Consider the following 16653-nt stretch of genomic DNA (forward strand, 5'->3'; position numbering starts at 1 on the left):
CACCTGTGGCCCCAGGCAGGTTCCTTCCCACAGCTGCTGGGCTTCTGGGCCTGCCCTGGTGCCTGGAATCACACATGACAGGGTGGGGAGGACAGGGGCAGTAATGCCATTTGCCTGCCTGCATTCTCTTGTCCTGAGAATGGCCAGGTCCCCTGTCAGCAGCTGGTTGGTTGGCCTGTGGGGAAGGAAGGAGGGTGGAGTTGTCCTCATCCTCACGGCTTTGGTCCCTCCCTCCCTCCCCATTCCTCGAAGGAACAGGGTCTGTCTTGGCCGCCATGACAGATGAGAATACTGAGGCTCAAAGCGGTTGAGCAGCCTGCTCCAAGTCACACGATGACAAAGAACCAGAATCTGAATCAAATGGGTCTGCCTGTTGCTCCACCCTACCCAAGGCAGCTGGAGTGGGTTAGAACGGCACGTTCTCACTGGAGAGAGAAGGGTCCTGGAGAGGCAGGGTTTGGCAGGAGGCCCCGGGGCCACATACTTATGTTGGCCAGGCAGCTTCCAGGCTCAGCCTCGGGCTCTGGTTCCTCGGCGAAGTAGACCTGCCAGTCCAAACTGCTGACCCAGTCCTCATAGGCAGGGAGTGCGGTGAAGACCGCCGGCCTGGCGGGGCCTTGGCAAGCATCTCCGAAGCTGTGCAGCCCGGCCAGGAACCATGTGCCCCTCACCTCATGCACCAGTGGTGCCCCAGACAGGCCCTGTCAGGGGTCAGGTGACACTGGGTGACTTTTTATAGGCAGCTGTGCAGGACGGTAGAGCAGGCTAGGGAACCTCTGGCTGTTTGGGGGCTAATTGGCAAAAAGGCTTAGTTTCAGGTGGGAGGTGGGTCCAGAGGCCAAGCCTGGAAGGTCCGTTCTTGAGCTATTGGGTGAGGGGATGCCAGGGGCCTATTAGGTAAGGTGTGGGGGCCTGGGGCTCACCTCACAGCTGGGCAGCTCACCCACAGCACTGGTACACACCATCCCTGGCAGAATAGGGCTGCCGTCACCCCCAGGAGCTGCATGCAGCCGGCTGCAGGCCCTAGGCCCCAGGAGGGTCACGGGCACTGTCTGGAGGGAGCTGATGCCTGTGGAGCAAGGGAAAGCTGGCTGCCCCGGCCTGCAGGTTGGATGGACAGCAGCCCTGGCCCTGTGCCCACCTACCTGCTCCTGGGCGGGCCCGTCCCAGAACCCAGCCGCGCTCCCCATCAGGCAGGTGGTGGTCAGCATAGGGCAGGCAGAGGGGCCGCAGGCTGGCTCCCAGTGTCACAGGCTGGGCCAGCAGCAGGAGGGCCACGTCGTAGCCCCCCTCAGGGTGGGTGTAGGCTCCATGCAGGATGAGCTGCTTCAGGCCCCACTCCCCGGTCTGGTCCCCAGCCCTACGCTCCATTCCTCTGGGGCCTGGCGCCTGTGCAGAGGCAGTGTGGACGGCACCAGGTGACAGGGCTGCCGGCAGGCGCAGGGGGCACAGCAGAGAGGGATCCAAGACTCACCCAATGAAGCAGTGGGCAGCAGTTAGCACCGCCTCCTCTGACACCAGGGCTCCGCCACAGGCCAGCTGTCCCTGATGCATCAGCCTGGCATCCCAGGGCCATGGGGAGGGTGCTCCTGCCTGGGGACCTGCTGTCCTCAAGGATCCACAGGCTGAAACAGATGAGTGCCTCATCTGACTTCTTGCTAAGCACTTCCCACTTCCCATCAAATCCTCACAGTATCTTTTGAAATTGAATTTTGTTCCCCTCATTACTGAAGGTAACCAAAGTTCCAGAGAGGTTAAGAGACTTCCTTGCTCTGTAACTACAGGCAAGTGGCAGACTTGCGATTCGCAAGCCAGGGCCTGAGCTTTTAGCCCTGTTGGTCTGATGGGACCCCTGTCCCAGCCTCGTGGGAATGCCCCTACTTGTCACTCCCCTGCTCCACCCGTCTGCACCCTCCAGGCTGGGCCTGCCTCCCGTATTCCTGACTCATTAGTGCATCTCTTATCATCAAGACATAATATCCATCCCAGGAATTACTTTGCATTCAATTTGCATGCCAGTCACTTAATGCCGGAATTCTGACTGGGAGCCCTACCCTGTGCAGGCTCGCTGGGTCCCTGCTGGAAGCCTGCCACTTCCCCAGAAACCCAAGTCAGGTCTCAGAGATTCCTCTTCTCACCTAAACTCCAAACCTGTAGAGTTCCAAAGTGCCTGTGCCTCTCAGTCCTAACAGGGCTGTTCCCATCCCAGGGGGTGAAAGAGCCCCCTAATTAGGCTCGGCGGTGTGGATGCCTATGCCAGTTCTCTAGTCCTAACTGAGGTTTGCTTCACAGTGGCTTCTGCCCACTCCCAGCATGCCCCACTCGTACCTACACAGCTGTCCTCATCACTCATCTCCGGGGTCTCTGGGCTCTGGGCCAGGAAAGCTGCCCCCTGAACTCGAGCCTGCAGCCAGGAACTGTGAGCAGCTGTGTTGGTCAGCAGCACAGGAGCGTCCTCCTGGGCACAGCTTGATGCAAAGCTGATGATGCCAGCCTGAACCCAGTGTCCGTCAGGCTCGAGGCACAGCACAGGGCCCCCGGAATCTCCCTGGAGCCAGGCAACAAAGCCAAGGACAGATGCCTGAGCCCAGCTATGGCAGACACCCTCTGATTGCAGCTCTTTCCCCCAGTCCTGTGAGTCCAACCCCCAGCCCAGGGTTAGGCCCCTCCCCTTCTGCTCCTTCTCTTCTCCCTATCAGACCTGACAGGGGCCCTGCACCCCAGGCTGGGGGCCCCCACATAGCATCCCAGGCCGGGCCGGGTTGGACAGGTGTCGCTGGTGCAGCTGGTTGTAGATACAGTTACATGTGGGGCGACTGATGAGACGCAGGCGCAGATTGCGTAGGGTCCCAGGAGCTGGTGAAAGAGACGGGGCTGGGGCTGGAGTCTGGGATCTGGGAAGCAAGGGAGACTGGAAGCCAGGACAGTTGGGAGCTGAGACTGTGACGCTGGGCAAGCAGAGTGCCTCTCCGAGCTTCAGTCTGGGCCAGCACTTACCATCACTGGTGTCCTGATCCCAGCCAGTGGCCCAGCAGGAGGCTCCAAAGGGGAAGCGATGGGCAGGCTGGGGCAGGCAGAGGGGTGTGTGGGTCGTGGGGTGGGCGAGCTGCAGCAGGGCCAGGTCTGAGCCCTGGCTGTAGTGGTTATAGGCCCTGGGCAACTGCAGGGCAGCCACCCCCACCTCTTCGGCCCCAGGGCTGAGTCCCTCACGCTGCAGAGAACCCAGGACCACTGACCAGGAGTTCAGTTCTGTTGCTGCTGCCCTGGAAGGGGAAGGACAAGGTCCAGGCTGCTAAGTGCAAGGGTAGACAGTGACACCATGGGAGACCCCACAGGTAGGTGGAAGATAGCAGAGAGCACTCCACGGCTTTTTCTTTTTGAGGTAGGGTCTCGTCCTGTCGCCCAGGCTGCAGTGCAGTGGCATGACCATGACTCACTACAAGCCTTGACCTCCCAGGCTCAAGCGATCCTCCCACCTCAGCCTCGTGAGTAGCTGGGACTACAGGCGTGCACCACCATGCCTGGCTAATTTTACAGTTTTTGTAGAGACATGGTCTTGCTATGTTGCACAGGCTAGTCTTGAACTCTTGGGCTCAAGCGATCCTCCCTCCGTGGCCTCCCAAAGTGCTGGGATTACAAGCGTGAGCTACTGTGCCCGGCCTCAGTCTGTGACTTTAAGCGAGGTCATTCCCTTGCAACCTGAGTTTTCTGATTTGTAAATCTTCTACCATGAAAGGTGGTTGTTACAATTAACTTGACAGTATGTACCCAGGACATGGCAGATTCTCAGTAAATGGTTCTTTATTATTACTCTAGAGGCAGGGACTAGCCTTGTGGGGCTTGAGACAAATTGTCCACTCCCCAGAGCCGGAGACCCTGCCTGACCCCAGCCATGACTTACTTTTCAAAGCAGTGGGCAGCAGTGAGGACCCAGGTGTCTGCCACCAGGGAGCCGCTGCAGATGTGGGCTCCTTGCCTCCTCACACTGGCCTGCCAGGGCCACTCGCCAGAGACTGTGTTGCCCTCCTGAGGCTTGGGGGGGCCGGGGCCACGCTGTCCACAGGCTGTGGAAAGGAGTTGGTCACACTGACAGCAGATACCTGTCCTGACCTCACCCCAGTCCCAACCCAGACCCAAGTAAGACCTAGGCCCCGTGTCCCCAGACCTTACCACGCTGAGCGGCTTGAAGACCTGGGAAGAGAGAGACACAGGTGAGACGCAGGGACTCCAGGCCTGCCTAGCTTTGGGGAGGAGAGGGGATGGGCTGGGGGGCGGGCCCAGGGTCCTTGCCTGTGACTCTGATTACCTCACCAGCCCCTCCCAGAATGAAAATATTTATATGAGGCCGAGACAGCTTTTATTGGAACCTATTCAGTGTGCACACTCAGTAATTAATTCTCCTTCAGCTGTGCTCAGCACTCCGGGGCTTGGTGTTCAGCTTGGGAGTAGGCCAGCCCTCCTCCAGGCTTCAAAACCCCCAACTCCTGCCCCCGCCACTGAGTCAGCCAGGCGGCCTCTGTGTGTAGAGAGCATTAGCTTAATTGTCCTCTTAGCAGCAGAGGCCTAACAGGAAGGATTAGAGGCCTGCATCATTTCCAAGTGGGGAGGGCCCCAAGAAATGGAGACTTACCTCACCCTGGTCTAGAGACTCAGTCTTCCGCACCTTCCCAGAAACTGCCTGAGAGCCCGCCAGAGAGAGGGCCCCTGCCCACCGCCCCTCACAGGCACACAGGCACCCCATGAGACAGCTGAGCCAGGCTGCCCGGAGGATGGATGAAAAGAAAGGGAAACTGAGGCCAGAGGAGCCCAGAGTTTGCCTGACGTCATTGTGGAAGTCGAGGGGGAGGCAGGCACAGGACACACGCAGGCAGCACCTCACACACACACAAGACCACAGGCCCCACCAACGCAAACTGCAGCTGGCCCAAGAAAATCTCATCCATGTTGACACAGGTGGCCACATATACCGCCCCACAGAGTCCTATGGAGTTACATCCCCACTGGTGGACTGTCGCCCACAGGCGGTCCCCCCACCAAGAAGCAGGGACTGCTGGGGCAGAGATGGCCCCTGAGCCCCCACCAGGCCACCCCCATACCCCAGCACATGGCGGCTTACCCTCCATGAGGACCGTGGCACCCGCGATGAGCAGCACTGGGCCCCAGCACCACTTCATGCTGCCCCGGGCCACTCTGCCACCTGTGCTCCACTCTCAGAGAGGCCACCTGGGTCTCCCTGGCTCCACCTCTGCTCCACCTCCAGTTGGCTAGGAGTCAGCTGTCTGCTTGCCCTAGCCAGCAGTTCCTAGCTCTGGGGCTGTGGCTGTGTGACCCTAGGCTTGTCACCACCCCTCTCTGGGCCTTAGCCGTGGAGCCAAACTGTCTGGGTTTAAATCTGTTTCCTTACTACTTGAGTGGCCTGGGAGAGCTAACCTGCCTGTGCCTTGTCTGAGAAACAGTTGTTGAATGGAAAACGCCTCAATGACAGCCTGGCACAGGGCAAGCTCACTCCCAGCATGAAAGTGCCATCCTGGAACCATGGAGGGCACGTGGGCAGCTCCTCCCAGTCCCCACTTTTCATTTCCACTCCCCCACTTCTCTTCCATCCAGGGCTAGGTGGGTTTCACATGCCTTCTCCCAGGTCTGCTCAGAGACAGTGTGTGCCAGGCTGAGTGGTGAGGGGCCAGCACCCACTGCTGCTTGCTCGCTGTGAGCCTTTGGCAAATCCCAGTATCTCCCTGGGCCTGCTGGCTTCCCGGGAAACAGGGTGACAGTGGTGCCCGCCTTCCTCACAGGCGCAGAGGACTCGGTCAGGCGGGAAGAACACTTTGGCACGTGCCTCCTCTTCCTCTTCCCACTCCTAACTCAGGCTGGCCCAGACCATTCAAGAACCCTGACCCCAAGACAGAGGCAGCTGTGGGTAAGGTTTAGCATATATTATAGATGCTGGCCGGGCATGGTGGCTCACGCCTGTAATCCCAGCACTTTGGGAGGCCAAAGCAGGCAGATCACCTGAGGTCGGGAGTGCGAGACCAGCCTGACCAACATAGAGAAACACTGTCTACTAAAAATACAAAATTAGCCAGGCCTGGTGGCGCATGCCTGTAATCCCAGCTACTCAGGAGGCTGAGGCAGGAGAATTGTGGTGAGCCGAAATTGTGCCATTGCACTCCAGCCTGGACAACAAGAGCGAAAGTCCGTCTCAAAAACAAACCAACAACAAAAAAAAAGCATATAGATGCTGGAGCCAGATGGACCAGGTGGATTCAAATCCTGAGAGCCTCCTGCAGTAGCTGTGTGATCTCAGGCATAATAATTAGCCACTCTGTCCCTATCATCAAGATAGGGATAATAATAGTACCCACCTCATAAATCACTGTAAAGATTAAACGAGTTTAACACGTTAACACAAGTTTTTTTTTTTTTTTTTTTTTTTTTTTTGGAGACGGTCTTGCTCTGTTGCTCAGGCTGGAGTGCAGTGATCATGGCTCACTGCAGCCTCAACCTTCTGGGCTCAAGCAGTCTTCCTGCCAGCTTCCCGATTAGTTGGGACTATAGGTACATACCACCATGCCTGGCTAATTTTTTTTTTTTTTTTTTTTTTTTTTTGTAGAGACAGGGGTCTCACTATTTTGCCCAGGCTGGTCTGGAACTCCTGGCCTCAAGTGATCCTCCTGCCTTGGCCTCCCAAAGTACAGGGATTACAGGTGTGAGCCACTGCACCCCGCCAACACAAGTTCTTAAACAGTGCTTGGCATGTAGGTAAGTGGTCAGGGCATAATAGGCAAAACAAAAACCTTCACAACCTGGCCCTGGCCCTCCAAGGCTACCAATACTGGCTTGGAATGGTCGATAAGGCAACTGGAGGGGTTAAAGTTAAACTCAAGGAAGAACTTCCCAGCAAGCATTTACAGAACCAGAAGGGCAGCCTGCCCTTCCAGGTGTGTGCTCAGCCTTCCCAGGAGAGGAGGCCTGGCTCCTGTGGGCAGCAGGAGCGAGCTGCCAGCCTGTTTCCTGGGGGTGGGGGCCAATGGTGCCCCAGGCCTTGCTGACTCCACACACTGGAGATGAGACTACCCATAACCACCCTTCCCAGCAGGCCCTCCACTCTCCCTCTGACTCACCCTTCCCAGCTCCAGAGAAGGCAACACCGAGGGAGGCCCAGCACCACAGTCCATGGCAGACACATGGTTCAGACTTGGCTGATTGATCTAAGAAACTTTATTGCTCAGAACCTTCCCTCCCTGGGCAATGGAAAGAGCTTTGGAGACCAGCCCATGGGGACAGAGTCAGAGGCACTGGGTGTAAAAAAGAGCGAGCGTGTGGCACATTTGGTCCATTGTCATGTGCGGGTATGGCAGGAGGAGGGGGTAATCTAGAAGCTCCACATCTAGGGCCTTCTAGGGACCCAGATATGCCCCCTTAGGCAAGGCTCACATGCCAAAGCAAAGCAGATGAGGTCAGCCTGGCTTGGGTTGAGGGTTCAGTGCCTCTTAGCCTTGCCCTGGGGTTCTTGGACCTTCCGGAAACTGAGCCACATCAGGCTCACGTTGATAGCATAGGTGGTGATGCAAACAATGCAGAAATCATAGAGCACGAAGAACAGGATCCAGGCCAGGTAGACAGAACCAGCGAGAGACACCAGGGAGCTCAGCAGCATCAGGACAGAGGCCCAGCGTGTCCGCAGGCAACCTGCAAGGCAGAAGAGGGTCCGGTGTGGGCTTCAGGCACTGGCCACCTCCCGAACACTCCATGATGTCACCGCACTACCTAGATGCCAGGAGCTGCTGGGAAGGGTCTCTAAAACAAGAGGCTCCAGGGCAGATGTGGTGGCTTACGCACGTAATCCAAACACTCTGGGAGGCCGAGGTGGGAAGACTGCTTTAGGCTAGGAGTTCAAGACCAGCTTGGGCAACATAGAAAGACCCGATCTGTATCAAAAATTTAGAAATTCAGCTGGGCACGGTGGCTCATGCCTGTAATCCCAGTATTTTGGGAGGCCAATGGGGGTGGATCACCTGAGGTCAGCAGTTCGAGAGCAGCCTGGCCAACATGGCAAAACCCCATCTCTAATAAAAATACAAAAATTAGCCGGGCGTGTTGATGGGCACCTGTAATCCCAGCTGCTGGGGAGGCTAAGGCGGAGAATCGCTTGAACCTAGGAGGTGGAGGTTGCAGTGAGCCGAGATCATGCCACCACACTCCAGCTTGGGCAGCAAGAGCGAGACTTCGTCTCAAAAAAAAAAAAAAATGCCCGGTGAGGTTGACTCACGCCTGTAATCCTAGCACTTTGGGAGGCCAAGGCGGATGGATCACCAGGTCAAGAGATTGAGACCATCCTAGCCAACATGGTGAAACCCTGTCTCTACTAAAAATACAAAAATTAGCTGGGCGTGGTGACACGCGCCTGTAGTCCCAGCTACTCAGGAGGCTGAGGCAGGAGAATTGCTTGAACCCGGGAGGCAGAGGTTGCAGTGAGCCAAGATCGTGCCGCTGCACTCCAGCCTGGTGACAGAGCGAGACTATGTCTCAAAAAAAAAAAAAAAAAAAAAGTTAAAAATTAGCTGGGTGCAGTGACATGTGCCTATAGTCCTAGCTACTCAGGAGGATCGCTTGAGCCAGGTTACAGTGAGCTATGATTGTGCCACTGCACTCCAGCCTGGGCAACAGAGCAAGATTATTTCTTTTTTATTTTATTTTATTTTATTTTATTTTATTTTATTTTATTATACTTTAAGTTTTAGGGTACATGTGCACATTGTGCAGGTTAGTTACATATGTATACATGTGCCATGCTGGTGTGCTGCACCCACTAACTCGTCATCTAGCATTAGGTATATCTCCCAATGCTATCCCTCCCCCCTCCCCCCTCCCCACCACAGTCCCCAGAGTGTGATATTCCCCTTCCTGTGTCCATGTGATCTCATTGTTCAATTCCCACCTATGAGTGAGAATATGCGGTGTTTGGTTTTTTGTTCTTGCGATAGTTTACTGAGAATGATGGTTTCCAGTTTCATCCATGTCCCTACAAAGGACATGAACTCATCATTTTTTATGGCTGCATAGTATTCCATGGTGTATATGTGCCACATTTTCTTAATCCAGTCTATCATTGTTGGACATTTGGGTTGGTTCCAAGTCTTTGCTATTGTGAATAATGCCGCAATAAACATACGTGTGCATGTGTCTTTATAGCAGCATGATTTATAGTCATTTGGGTATATACCCAGTAATGGGATGGCTGGGTCAAATGGTATTTCTAGTTCTAGATCCCTGAGGAATCGCCACACTGTCTTCCACAATGGTTGAACTAGTTTACAGTCCCACCAACAGTGTAAAAGTGTCCAGGGCGGAGAAATAAGATTATTTCTTAAAAAAAAAAAAAGAAGGCTTCAACAGGTCCCCTCCAAGGGACTGGTCTCTGAAGCTCTTGCCATTGCCCAGGGAGGGAAAGTTCTGAGCAATAAAATTTCTTAAATAAATCGGCCAAGTCTGAACCATGTGTCAGCCAGGACCATGGTGCTGGGCCTCCCTCAGTGATGCCTTCTCTGGAGCTGGGAAGGGTGACTCAAAGGGAGCGTGGGAGCCTGCTGGGAAGGGTGGTAATGGATAGTCTCATCTCCGGCATATGGCATCAGCAAGGCCTGGGGCGCCATCGTCTCCCACTCCCTTGGTTCCTCTCTCTGTTCTTATGGGACTAGATACAAATTTTCCTGCTGAGCACTAAATGAGACAAAAGATAGCTCATGCTCAGCTTCTCCTTAAAAAGGAATTTCGGCATCTTTTCCACAAAACTGGGGTGTTGGTGGGGCATGGTAGCTCACGCCTGTAATCCCCCCAGCACTTTGGGAGGCTGAGGCAGACAGATTGCTTGAGACCAGCCTGGGCAACATGGCGAGACACCATCTCTACCAAAACAAAAACAAAAACAAAACAAAAATTAGCTGGGCATAGTGGTGCACGCCTGTGATTCCAGCTACTTGGGAGGCTAAGGTGGGAGGATCCCTTGGGCAGGGAGGCAGAGGTTGCCATGAACTGAGATCACGCCAGTGCACACTAAGGGCATCCTAGACCTCACTTTGGGCAACAGAGCCAGACCCTGTCTCAAAACAACAACAAACAAAAAACCTGGGGACCTAGGATGTCTTTAAGGGCCCTTCAGCCTCTAACAGTACTTAAACCAATTAAAAGATTCCTGTTAGTTACCTCCCCACATCCCCACCCGCAGGACGCTCCGTGATGAGCAGCTAGCTGGCTGTCAGCTGTGTGGATCACCAAGATTGCATGGAGTGGGACTGAGCTGACCAAGGGGGATGAGGGGCGGGGCGGGGCAGGGCGGGGCGGGCAGGGAGGGGGCGGAGCCACTCACCTAACAATAGCTGTAGTGTGTAGAAGATGCAACCGAATATGCTGTTGGATTGATTGAGGATGCTGTCCTGTCCCAGCACATGCTCCACCAGCCCGAAACCCCTGCCCCACCTGGCAGAGGGGTGGGGTGGGGTGGGGTGGAACCAGGTTAGGACTGTCAACCCAGTGCCTTGGACCCTGCCCGAGAAAGGTGATTTCCAAGAAGCCACCTGGGCTATCCGCTGTTCCCCCACCTCCCATCCTAGTCCAAGGGTCGATGACCTCCTGGCACCGGGCACCTTTGGCCACGTCAGGATTCCATGTCACTGACCCCATCCTCCCCTCTCCCCAGACCAGGCCCGGACGTGGCTACTCCGTAGGCCCTGCTTTTCATCTTAGACCTTAAGTAAGTCTCTTTTTTTTTTTTTTTTGAGACGGATTCTCACTCTGGCCCAGGCTGGAGTGCAGTGGCGCGATCTCGGCTCACTGAAACCTCCGCCTCCCGGGTTCAAGCGATTCTCCTGCCTTAGCCCCCCCGAGTAGCTGGGATTAAGGCACCCGCCATAGCGCCCGATTAATTTTTCTAGTTTTGGTAGAGACAGGCTTTCACCATGTTGGCCAGGCTGGTCAACTCCTGACTTCAAGTGATCCATCCGCCTCGGCCTCCCAAAGTGCTGGGATTACAGGAGTGGGCCACCGCGCCCGGCCCTTAAGTAATTCTTAAAATGGCAAGGCTGGTATAACGGTTCACTCGGTTTTGCATCAGAGACTGGGAGTCGGGGGCAGATTATCTTTGCCCTGGACCCCAGAATCTCCAGCTCCCTGGCCACTCACTCGCCTCCTCTGTATTCCGTCATTATGCTAACGCCTGGCCATCACGCACAGCCAGACCGGGCCACCTTGTTCCTGGGCGCAGCCATCGCCAACACCCCCCTTCACCTGCGCGCCGTCCTTGAGACCATCGTCAATCTCTACCGCCATCCTGCCTCCCCGCCTTTCCTGGTCACCGTTATTCCTTGGCATCCAATTCACGTGCGAGTCCCCGGAATAATCCCAGTACCCAGCACTGTCTGGTCCCTTGCCTCGCACTCTTATTTCGAACACCAGTATCTCTGGGTAGCTCAGCCCCTGTGCAACGACCCCGCGAGCAGTCCAGCCCCGTGTCCGTTCCCCGGGCACACCGATCCCAGACTCCAGAATAATCATCTGGCATCCTGGCCGCCCTGCTCCGAGGCCCCACGCCTCCCACTCCCGTGCACACCTGGAGGAGAAGACGCGCGAACAGCTGATGGCGGTGCCCACGTCGCAGAGCGCGCGGTAATCCCGGTCCCGGGCGCGCGCCGCCTTCACATGCAGCGCGTAGAGCGAGAGCACTAAGCCCGTCAGGCAAAGAGCGAGCCGCACCCAGCCAGGGCTCCCCCAGGTGCTGCCCATTATCTCCAGGTTCCGCCCGAGGCGCCCGCGGAGAAAACCAGCCACGGAGCAGGGGCCGGGCGGCGAATGGCCGCGCCCCTCCTGGCCCTCTGACTCGGCGATTGGCCGGCCGTGCTCGCACTCCGCGACCCAAATGGCTGTTCCAGGGCGCTAGTCAAGCGGGCGAGTTAGGAAAACAGCGAAGAATGCCGGGACTAGTGAAGCGGGTAAGGGACGTGCAGAATCGCGGCCCCAGCGGCTGCCAGGCATGATGGGAGTTGTAGTCGGCGCGGCTGCAAGGCATCAAGGGAAATGAAGTCTCCACAGATTTAAAAACTGTTGGCCGGGCACGGTGGCTCACGCTTGTAATCCCAGCACTTTGGGAGGCCGAGGCTGGCGGATTACCTGAGGTCAGGAGTTCAAGACCAGCCTCGCCAACATGGTGAAACCCCATCTCAACTAAAAATACAAAAATTAGCCGGGCGTGGTGGCACATGCCTGTAATCCCAGCTACTCGGGAGGCTGAGGCAGGAGAATTGCTTGAGCCGGGGAGCCGGAGGTTGCAGTGAGCCGAGATCGTGCCACTGCACTCCAGCCAGGCCGACAGAGTGAGACTCTGTCTCAAAAAAAAAAAGAAAAGAAAAGAAAAGTGTGTTAGTGTGGTTAACAGCATTTGCGCTTACCCTATGCCAAGTCCTGTTGTAAGAATTGCAGCATCCGGGACCTAGAGACCAGCGGATCAGGGGATCCAGCGAATACGGCGATCCGATTCGGGAACCAAGCATTTCCCCTGAAACTATTTCAGGCACCATTCGGGCTGCAGCCTCCCATCCTCCCGGGTCCTGCCTCACCAGTGCTTCCTGGTGGTCGGTCTCCCTTTCTCCCATACATTCACAGAACCACTCCTTTGGCCACACACACCCTTGACAGTATCCTAACCTCTCTACTATCATGGCGCCCGCCTGACAACACCTAAGCTTGCATCAACTCAACAGTCAGTCTCTCCTTTCCAAGCTGTGGGCCAGATGAGGTCTCTCCTTCACAGACGTCCCATCTGATGGTGACCCATCTCTCCTACACCTTCAACCTCTCCATCCTCCCCATCTACACTGCAACTTGTTTCTCTTTCCCATCTCAGAAACAGCAACAAATCTCCCTTCACTAAGAGGTCCTTCACCAGCCTCCTCTCCCGGCATTATCCCATCTACCCCTCCACATTCAAGTTTTTGGAAAGATTCTACACTCCCAGTCTCTACTTCCTCACTTCTTCCTTGCTGCCCACGCCATAAACTAGCTGCTGCCTCCAGCATTGCCCTGACACCTAGTGGCTGGTGTCACCAAGACGCTAGACCCAATGGTTATTTATTTATTTATTTACTTATTTTGAGACGGAGTCTCACTCTGTCGCCCAGGCTGGAGTGCAGCGGTGCCATCTCGGCTCACTGCAACTTCCGCCTCCAGGGTTCAAGTGGTTCTCGTGCCTCAGCCTCCCAAGTAGTTCGGACTACAGGTGCCTGCCACCATGTCTGGCTAATTTTTGTATTTTTAGTAGAGACAGGGTTTCACCATGTTGGCCAGGCTTGTCTTAAACTCCTGACCTCAAGTGATCCACCCACCTCGGCCTCCCAAAATGCTAGGATTATAGGCGTGAGCCACTGCACCCGGCCAATGGTTGTTTTTCAGGTCTTCTCTTGCTTGACCTCCCAGAGGGATCCCTTACTGTTGCACATACCCTTCTGGGAACTCTCTTCCTCTGGCGTCTGTGATATTTCCCTCTCCTGCTGGCTCCTCCCTCTCCAGATGCTGTTTCTCACATCTACTCTCTTCTAGAGAGTGTGGTAGACAGAATAATGGTCGCCAAAGATGTCCCTGCATGAATCCCTGGAACTTGTGAATATGATAGGTTAAATGGCCAAAAGGGAATTAAGGTTGCAGATGGAATTAAGCTGACCAATCTCCTGATTTTATTTTACTTTATTTTATTTTATTTAGTTTTTGAGGTGGAGTTTCGCTCTTGTTGCCCAACTGGAGTGCAATGGTGTGATCTCGGCTCACTGCAACCTCCGCCTGCCAGGTTCGAGAGATTCTCCTGCCTCAGCCTCCCGAGTAGCTGGGATTACAGGCACCCGCCATCATGCCTGGCTAATTTTTTAAATTTTTAGTAGAGACAGGGTTTCGCTATATTGGCCAGGCTGGTCTTGAACTCCTGACCTCAGGTGATCCGCCCACCTCGGCCTCCCAAAGTGCTGGGATTACAGGCGTGAGCCACCGTGCCCAGCCTATATATTTATTTATTTATTTATTTATTTTTGAGATGGAGTTTTGCTCTTGTTGCCCAGGCTAGAATGCAATGGTGCTATCTCGACTCACCGCAACCTCCACCTCCCCGGTTAAAGCGATTCTCCTGCCTCAGGCTCCTGAGTAGCTGGGATTATAGGCATGTGCCACCACGCCTGGCTAATTTTTTGTATTTTTAGTAGAGATGGGGTTTCTCCATGTTGGTCAGGCTGGTCTCAAACTCCTGACCTCAGATGATCCACCCACCTGGGCCTCCCAAAGTGCTGGGATTATAGGCGTGAGCCATCATACCAGGCTCTATTGATTTATTTTTATTTTTATTTTTGAGACGGAGTCTCGCTCTGTTGCCTAGGCTGGAGTGCAGTGGCACAATCTTGGCTCATTATAACTTCCGCCCCCCCCAGGTTCAAGCCATTCTCCTGCCTCAGCCTCCCGAGCAGTTGGGACTACAGGCGCGTGCAACCATGCCTGGCTAATTTTTGTATTTTTAGTAGAGACGGGGTTTCACTGTGTTGGCCAGGCTGGTCTCGAACTTCTGACTTTGTGATCTGCCTGCCTCGGCCTCCCAAAGTGCTGGGATTACAAGTGTAAGCCACCACGCCCAGCCTATTTTGTTTATTTTTTCAAAGACCCTTGACACCCAGGCTGGAGTGTAGTGGCACTGTCATAACTCACTGCAACCTCCGTCTCCCAGGTTCAAGCGATTCTTGCACCTCAGCCTCCCTAGTAGCTAGGAGTACAAGTACGTCCCACCACACCTGGCTAATTTATTTTTATTTTTGTAGAGATGGGGTCTCACTTTGTTTCCCACGCTGGTCTAAACTTCTGGTTTCAAGCAACCTTCCCACCTCAAAGTGCTGGGAGTACAGGCGTGAGCCACCACCACACCTGGCCTAATTTGCTGATTTTTATTTATTTTTTATTATTTATCTTAATTTTTATTTTGAGACAGAGTCTTGCTCTGTCATCCAGGCTGGAGTACGGTGGTGCAATCTCAGCTCACTGCAACCTCCCCCTCTCGGGTTCAAGCAATTCTTGTGCCTCAACCTCCCAGGTAGCTGGGATTATAGGTGCTGGCCACCACGCCCGACTAATTATTGTAATTTTTTTTTTTTTTAGTAGAGACGGGATTTCACCATGTTGGCCAGGCTGGTCTCGAACTCCTGACCTCAAGTGATCCACCTGCCTCAGCCTCTCAAAGTATGGGGATTACGGGTGTGAGCCGCCGTGCCTGGCCCAATTTTTGTATTTTCAGTAGAGATGGGGTTTTGCCATGTTGGCCAGGCTGGTCTGGAACTCCTGACCTCAGGTGACCCACCTGCCTCCGCCTCTCAAAGTGCTGGGATTACAGGCATGAGCCACCATGCCTGGCCCACAGGGGTCCTTAAAAAATGAAGGAGGATGGCAGAAGAAAGTCAGAGGGAGATGTGAGTAAAGAAAAAAGACACAGAGAGCTGCAATGTTTCTGGTTTGAAGATGGAGGAAGGGGATTGTGAGCTAATAAATACGGGTGGCCTCTAAAGGCAAGAAAGGGTAAAGAACTGGATTCTCACTCTAGAGTCACCAGGAAGGAACTATCAACATCTTGATTTCAGCCCAGTGAGACTCTGTCAGACTTCTAAGCTACAGAACTGTAAGATAAATTTGTGTTGTTTTACATCATTAAATGTGCAGTAACTTGTTACAGCAGCAATTAGAAATGAATACAGAGGACTGGGCATTAGGCCTGTATCTCAGCTTTCTCTGATCTCCTGGTGTGTTCCTGTTATTTATTGTTGGTTTCCCCCAGAATGAGTGATCTAAGAGGAAGCAAAATAGAAGCCGCAATCTCTTTATGACTTAGCCTCAGAAGACACACACTGGGGCCGGGTGCAGTGGCTTATGCCTATAATCCCAGCACTTTGGGAGGCTGAGGCAGGAGGACCACTTGAGCCCAGGAGTTTGAGACACCCTGGACAACACAGGGAGACCCTCACTCTATAAAAAATAAACAAAATTAGCCAGGTGTGGTGGTGCACACCTGTAGTCCCAGAACTTTGGGAGGCTGAGACAAGACAATGACTTGAGCCCAGGAGTTTGAGACAGGTCTGGACAACGTGGTAAGACTCTGTCTTTATAAACATTCTTAAAATTAGGCGGGGCATGGTGGCTCATGCCTGTAATCCCAGCAATTTGGGAGGCTGAGGTTGGTGGATCACCTGAGGTCAGGAGTTTAAGACAAGCTTGGCCAACATGGCGAAACCTCGTCTCTACTAAAAATACAAAAATTAGCTGGGCATGGTGGTGGGTGCCTGTAATCCCAGCTACTCAGGAGGCTGAGGCAGAAGAATCATTTGAACCCGGGAGGTGGAAGTTGTAGTGAGCCGAGATTGCCTTCCTCACTCTAAGAGTTATAAAAGATTTTGACCGTATTTTCTTCTAGCATTTAATTAATTAATTAATTAATGTGAGACAGTCCCACTCTGCTGCCCAGGCTGGAATGCAGTGGTGCAATTTCGGCTCACTGCAACCTCTGCCTCCCGGATTCAAGTGATTCTCCTGCCTTAGCCTCCTGAGTAGCTGTGATTACAGGCGCCAGCCACTATGCATGGCTGATTT

The 16653-nt window shown here is 54.2% G+C and overlaps 2 protein-coding genes across 4 annotated transcripts; both read right to left on the minus strand.

Moving 5' to 3' along the window:
- Positions 1-16: 16 nt before the first annotated feature.
- Positions 17-5314, minus strand: PRSS53 (serine protease 53). The gene is given in 12 exon segments (XM_001156750.7): positions 17-175; positions 485-701; positions 924-1069; positions 1146-1343; positions 1346-1389; positions 1475-1625; positions 2329-2548; positions 2702-2856; positions 2998-3263; positions 3902-4064; positions 4171-4191; positions 5117-5314. Coding segments are annotated over 12 exon segments (1659 nt in total). The 5' UTR covers positions 5175-5314; the 3' UTR covers positions 17-155.
- A 1886-nt stretch (positions 5315-7200) lies between these two features.
- VKORC1 (vitamin K epoxide reductase complex subunit 1) lies at positions 7201-12030 on the minus strand. Of its 3 annotated transcripts, XM_016928450.3 has the most exons (4): positions 11606-12018; positions 10367-10476; positions 9822-9905; positions 7201-7689 (listed from the first exon to the last, which is right to left on the minus strand). In XM_016928450.3, exons 1-4 carry the CDS (start codon positions 11776-11778, stop codon positions 7481-7483), a joined length of 576 nt encoding a protein of 191 aa, XP_016783939.1. In that variant the 5' UTR covers positions 11779-12018; the 3' UTR covers positions 7201-7480. The 3 variants fall into 3 exon arrangements, with proteins under 3 accessions (XP_016783939.1, NP_001238859.1, XP_009428908.1); NM_001251930.1 differs by lacking the exon at positions 9822-9905 and having other exon boundaries at positions 11606-12004; XM_009430633.4 differs by lacking the exons at positions 9822-9905; positions 10367-10476 and having other exon boundaries at positions 11606-12030.
- Between the last annotated feature and the right edge of the window lie 4623 nt (positions 12031-16653).

The sequence above is a fragment of the Pan troglodytes genome, chromosome 18 (assembly GCF_028858775.2).
Source record: "Pan troglodytes isolate AG18354 chromosome 18, NHGRI_mPanTro3-v2.0_pri, whole genome shotgun sequence".
Taxonomy (NCBI): domain Eukaryota; kingdom Metazoa; phylum Chordata; class Mammalia; order Primates; family Hominidae; genus Pan; species Pan troglodytes.

Excerpts from the sequence above, each read along its gene's own strand:
- VKORC1 (XM_016928450.3), bottom strand. The coding sequence starts at position 11,778 with ATGGGCAGCACCTGGGGGAGCCCTGGCTGGGTGCGGCTCGCTCTTTGC. Across the intron at positions 10,477-11,605 it reads TCGCGCGTCTTCTCCTCCAG|GTGGGGCAGGGGTTTCGGGC; the intron begins GTGTGCACGGGA and ends CCCCTCTGCCAG. Across the intron at positions 7,690-9,821 it reads GTGCTGGGGGGATTACAGGC|GTTGCCTGCGGACACGCTGG; the intron begins GTGAGCTACCAT and ends TCTGCCTTGCAG.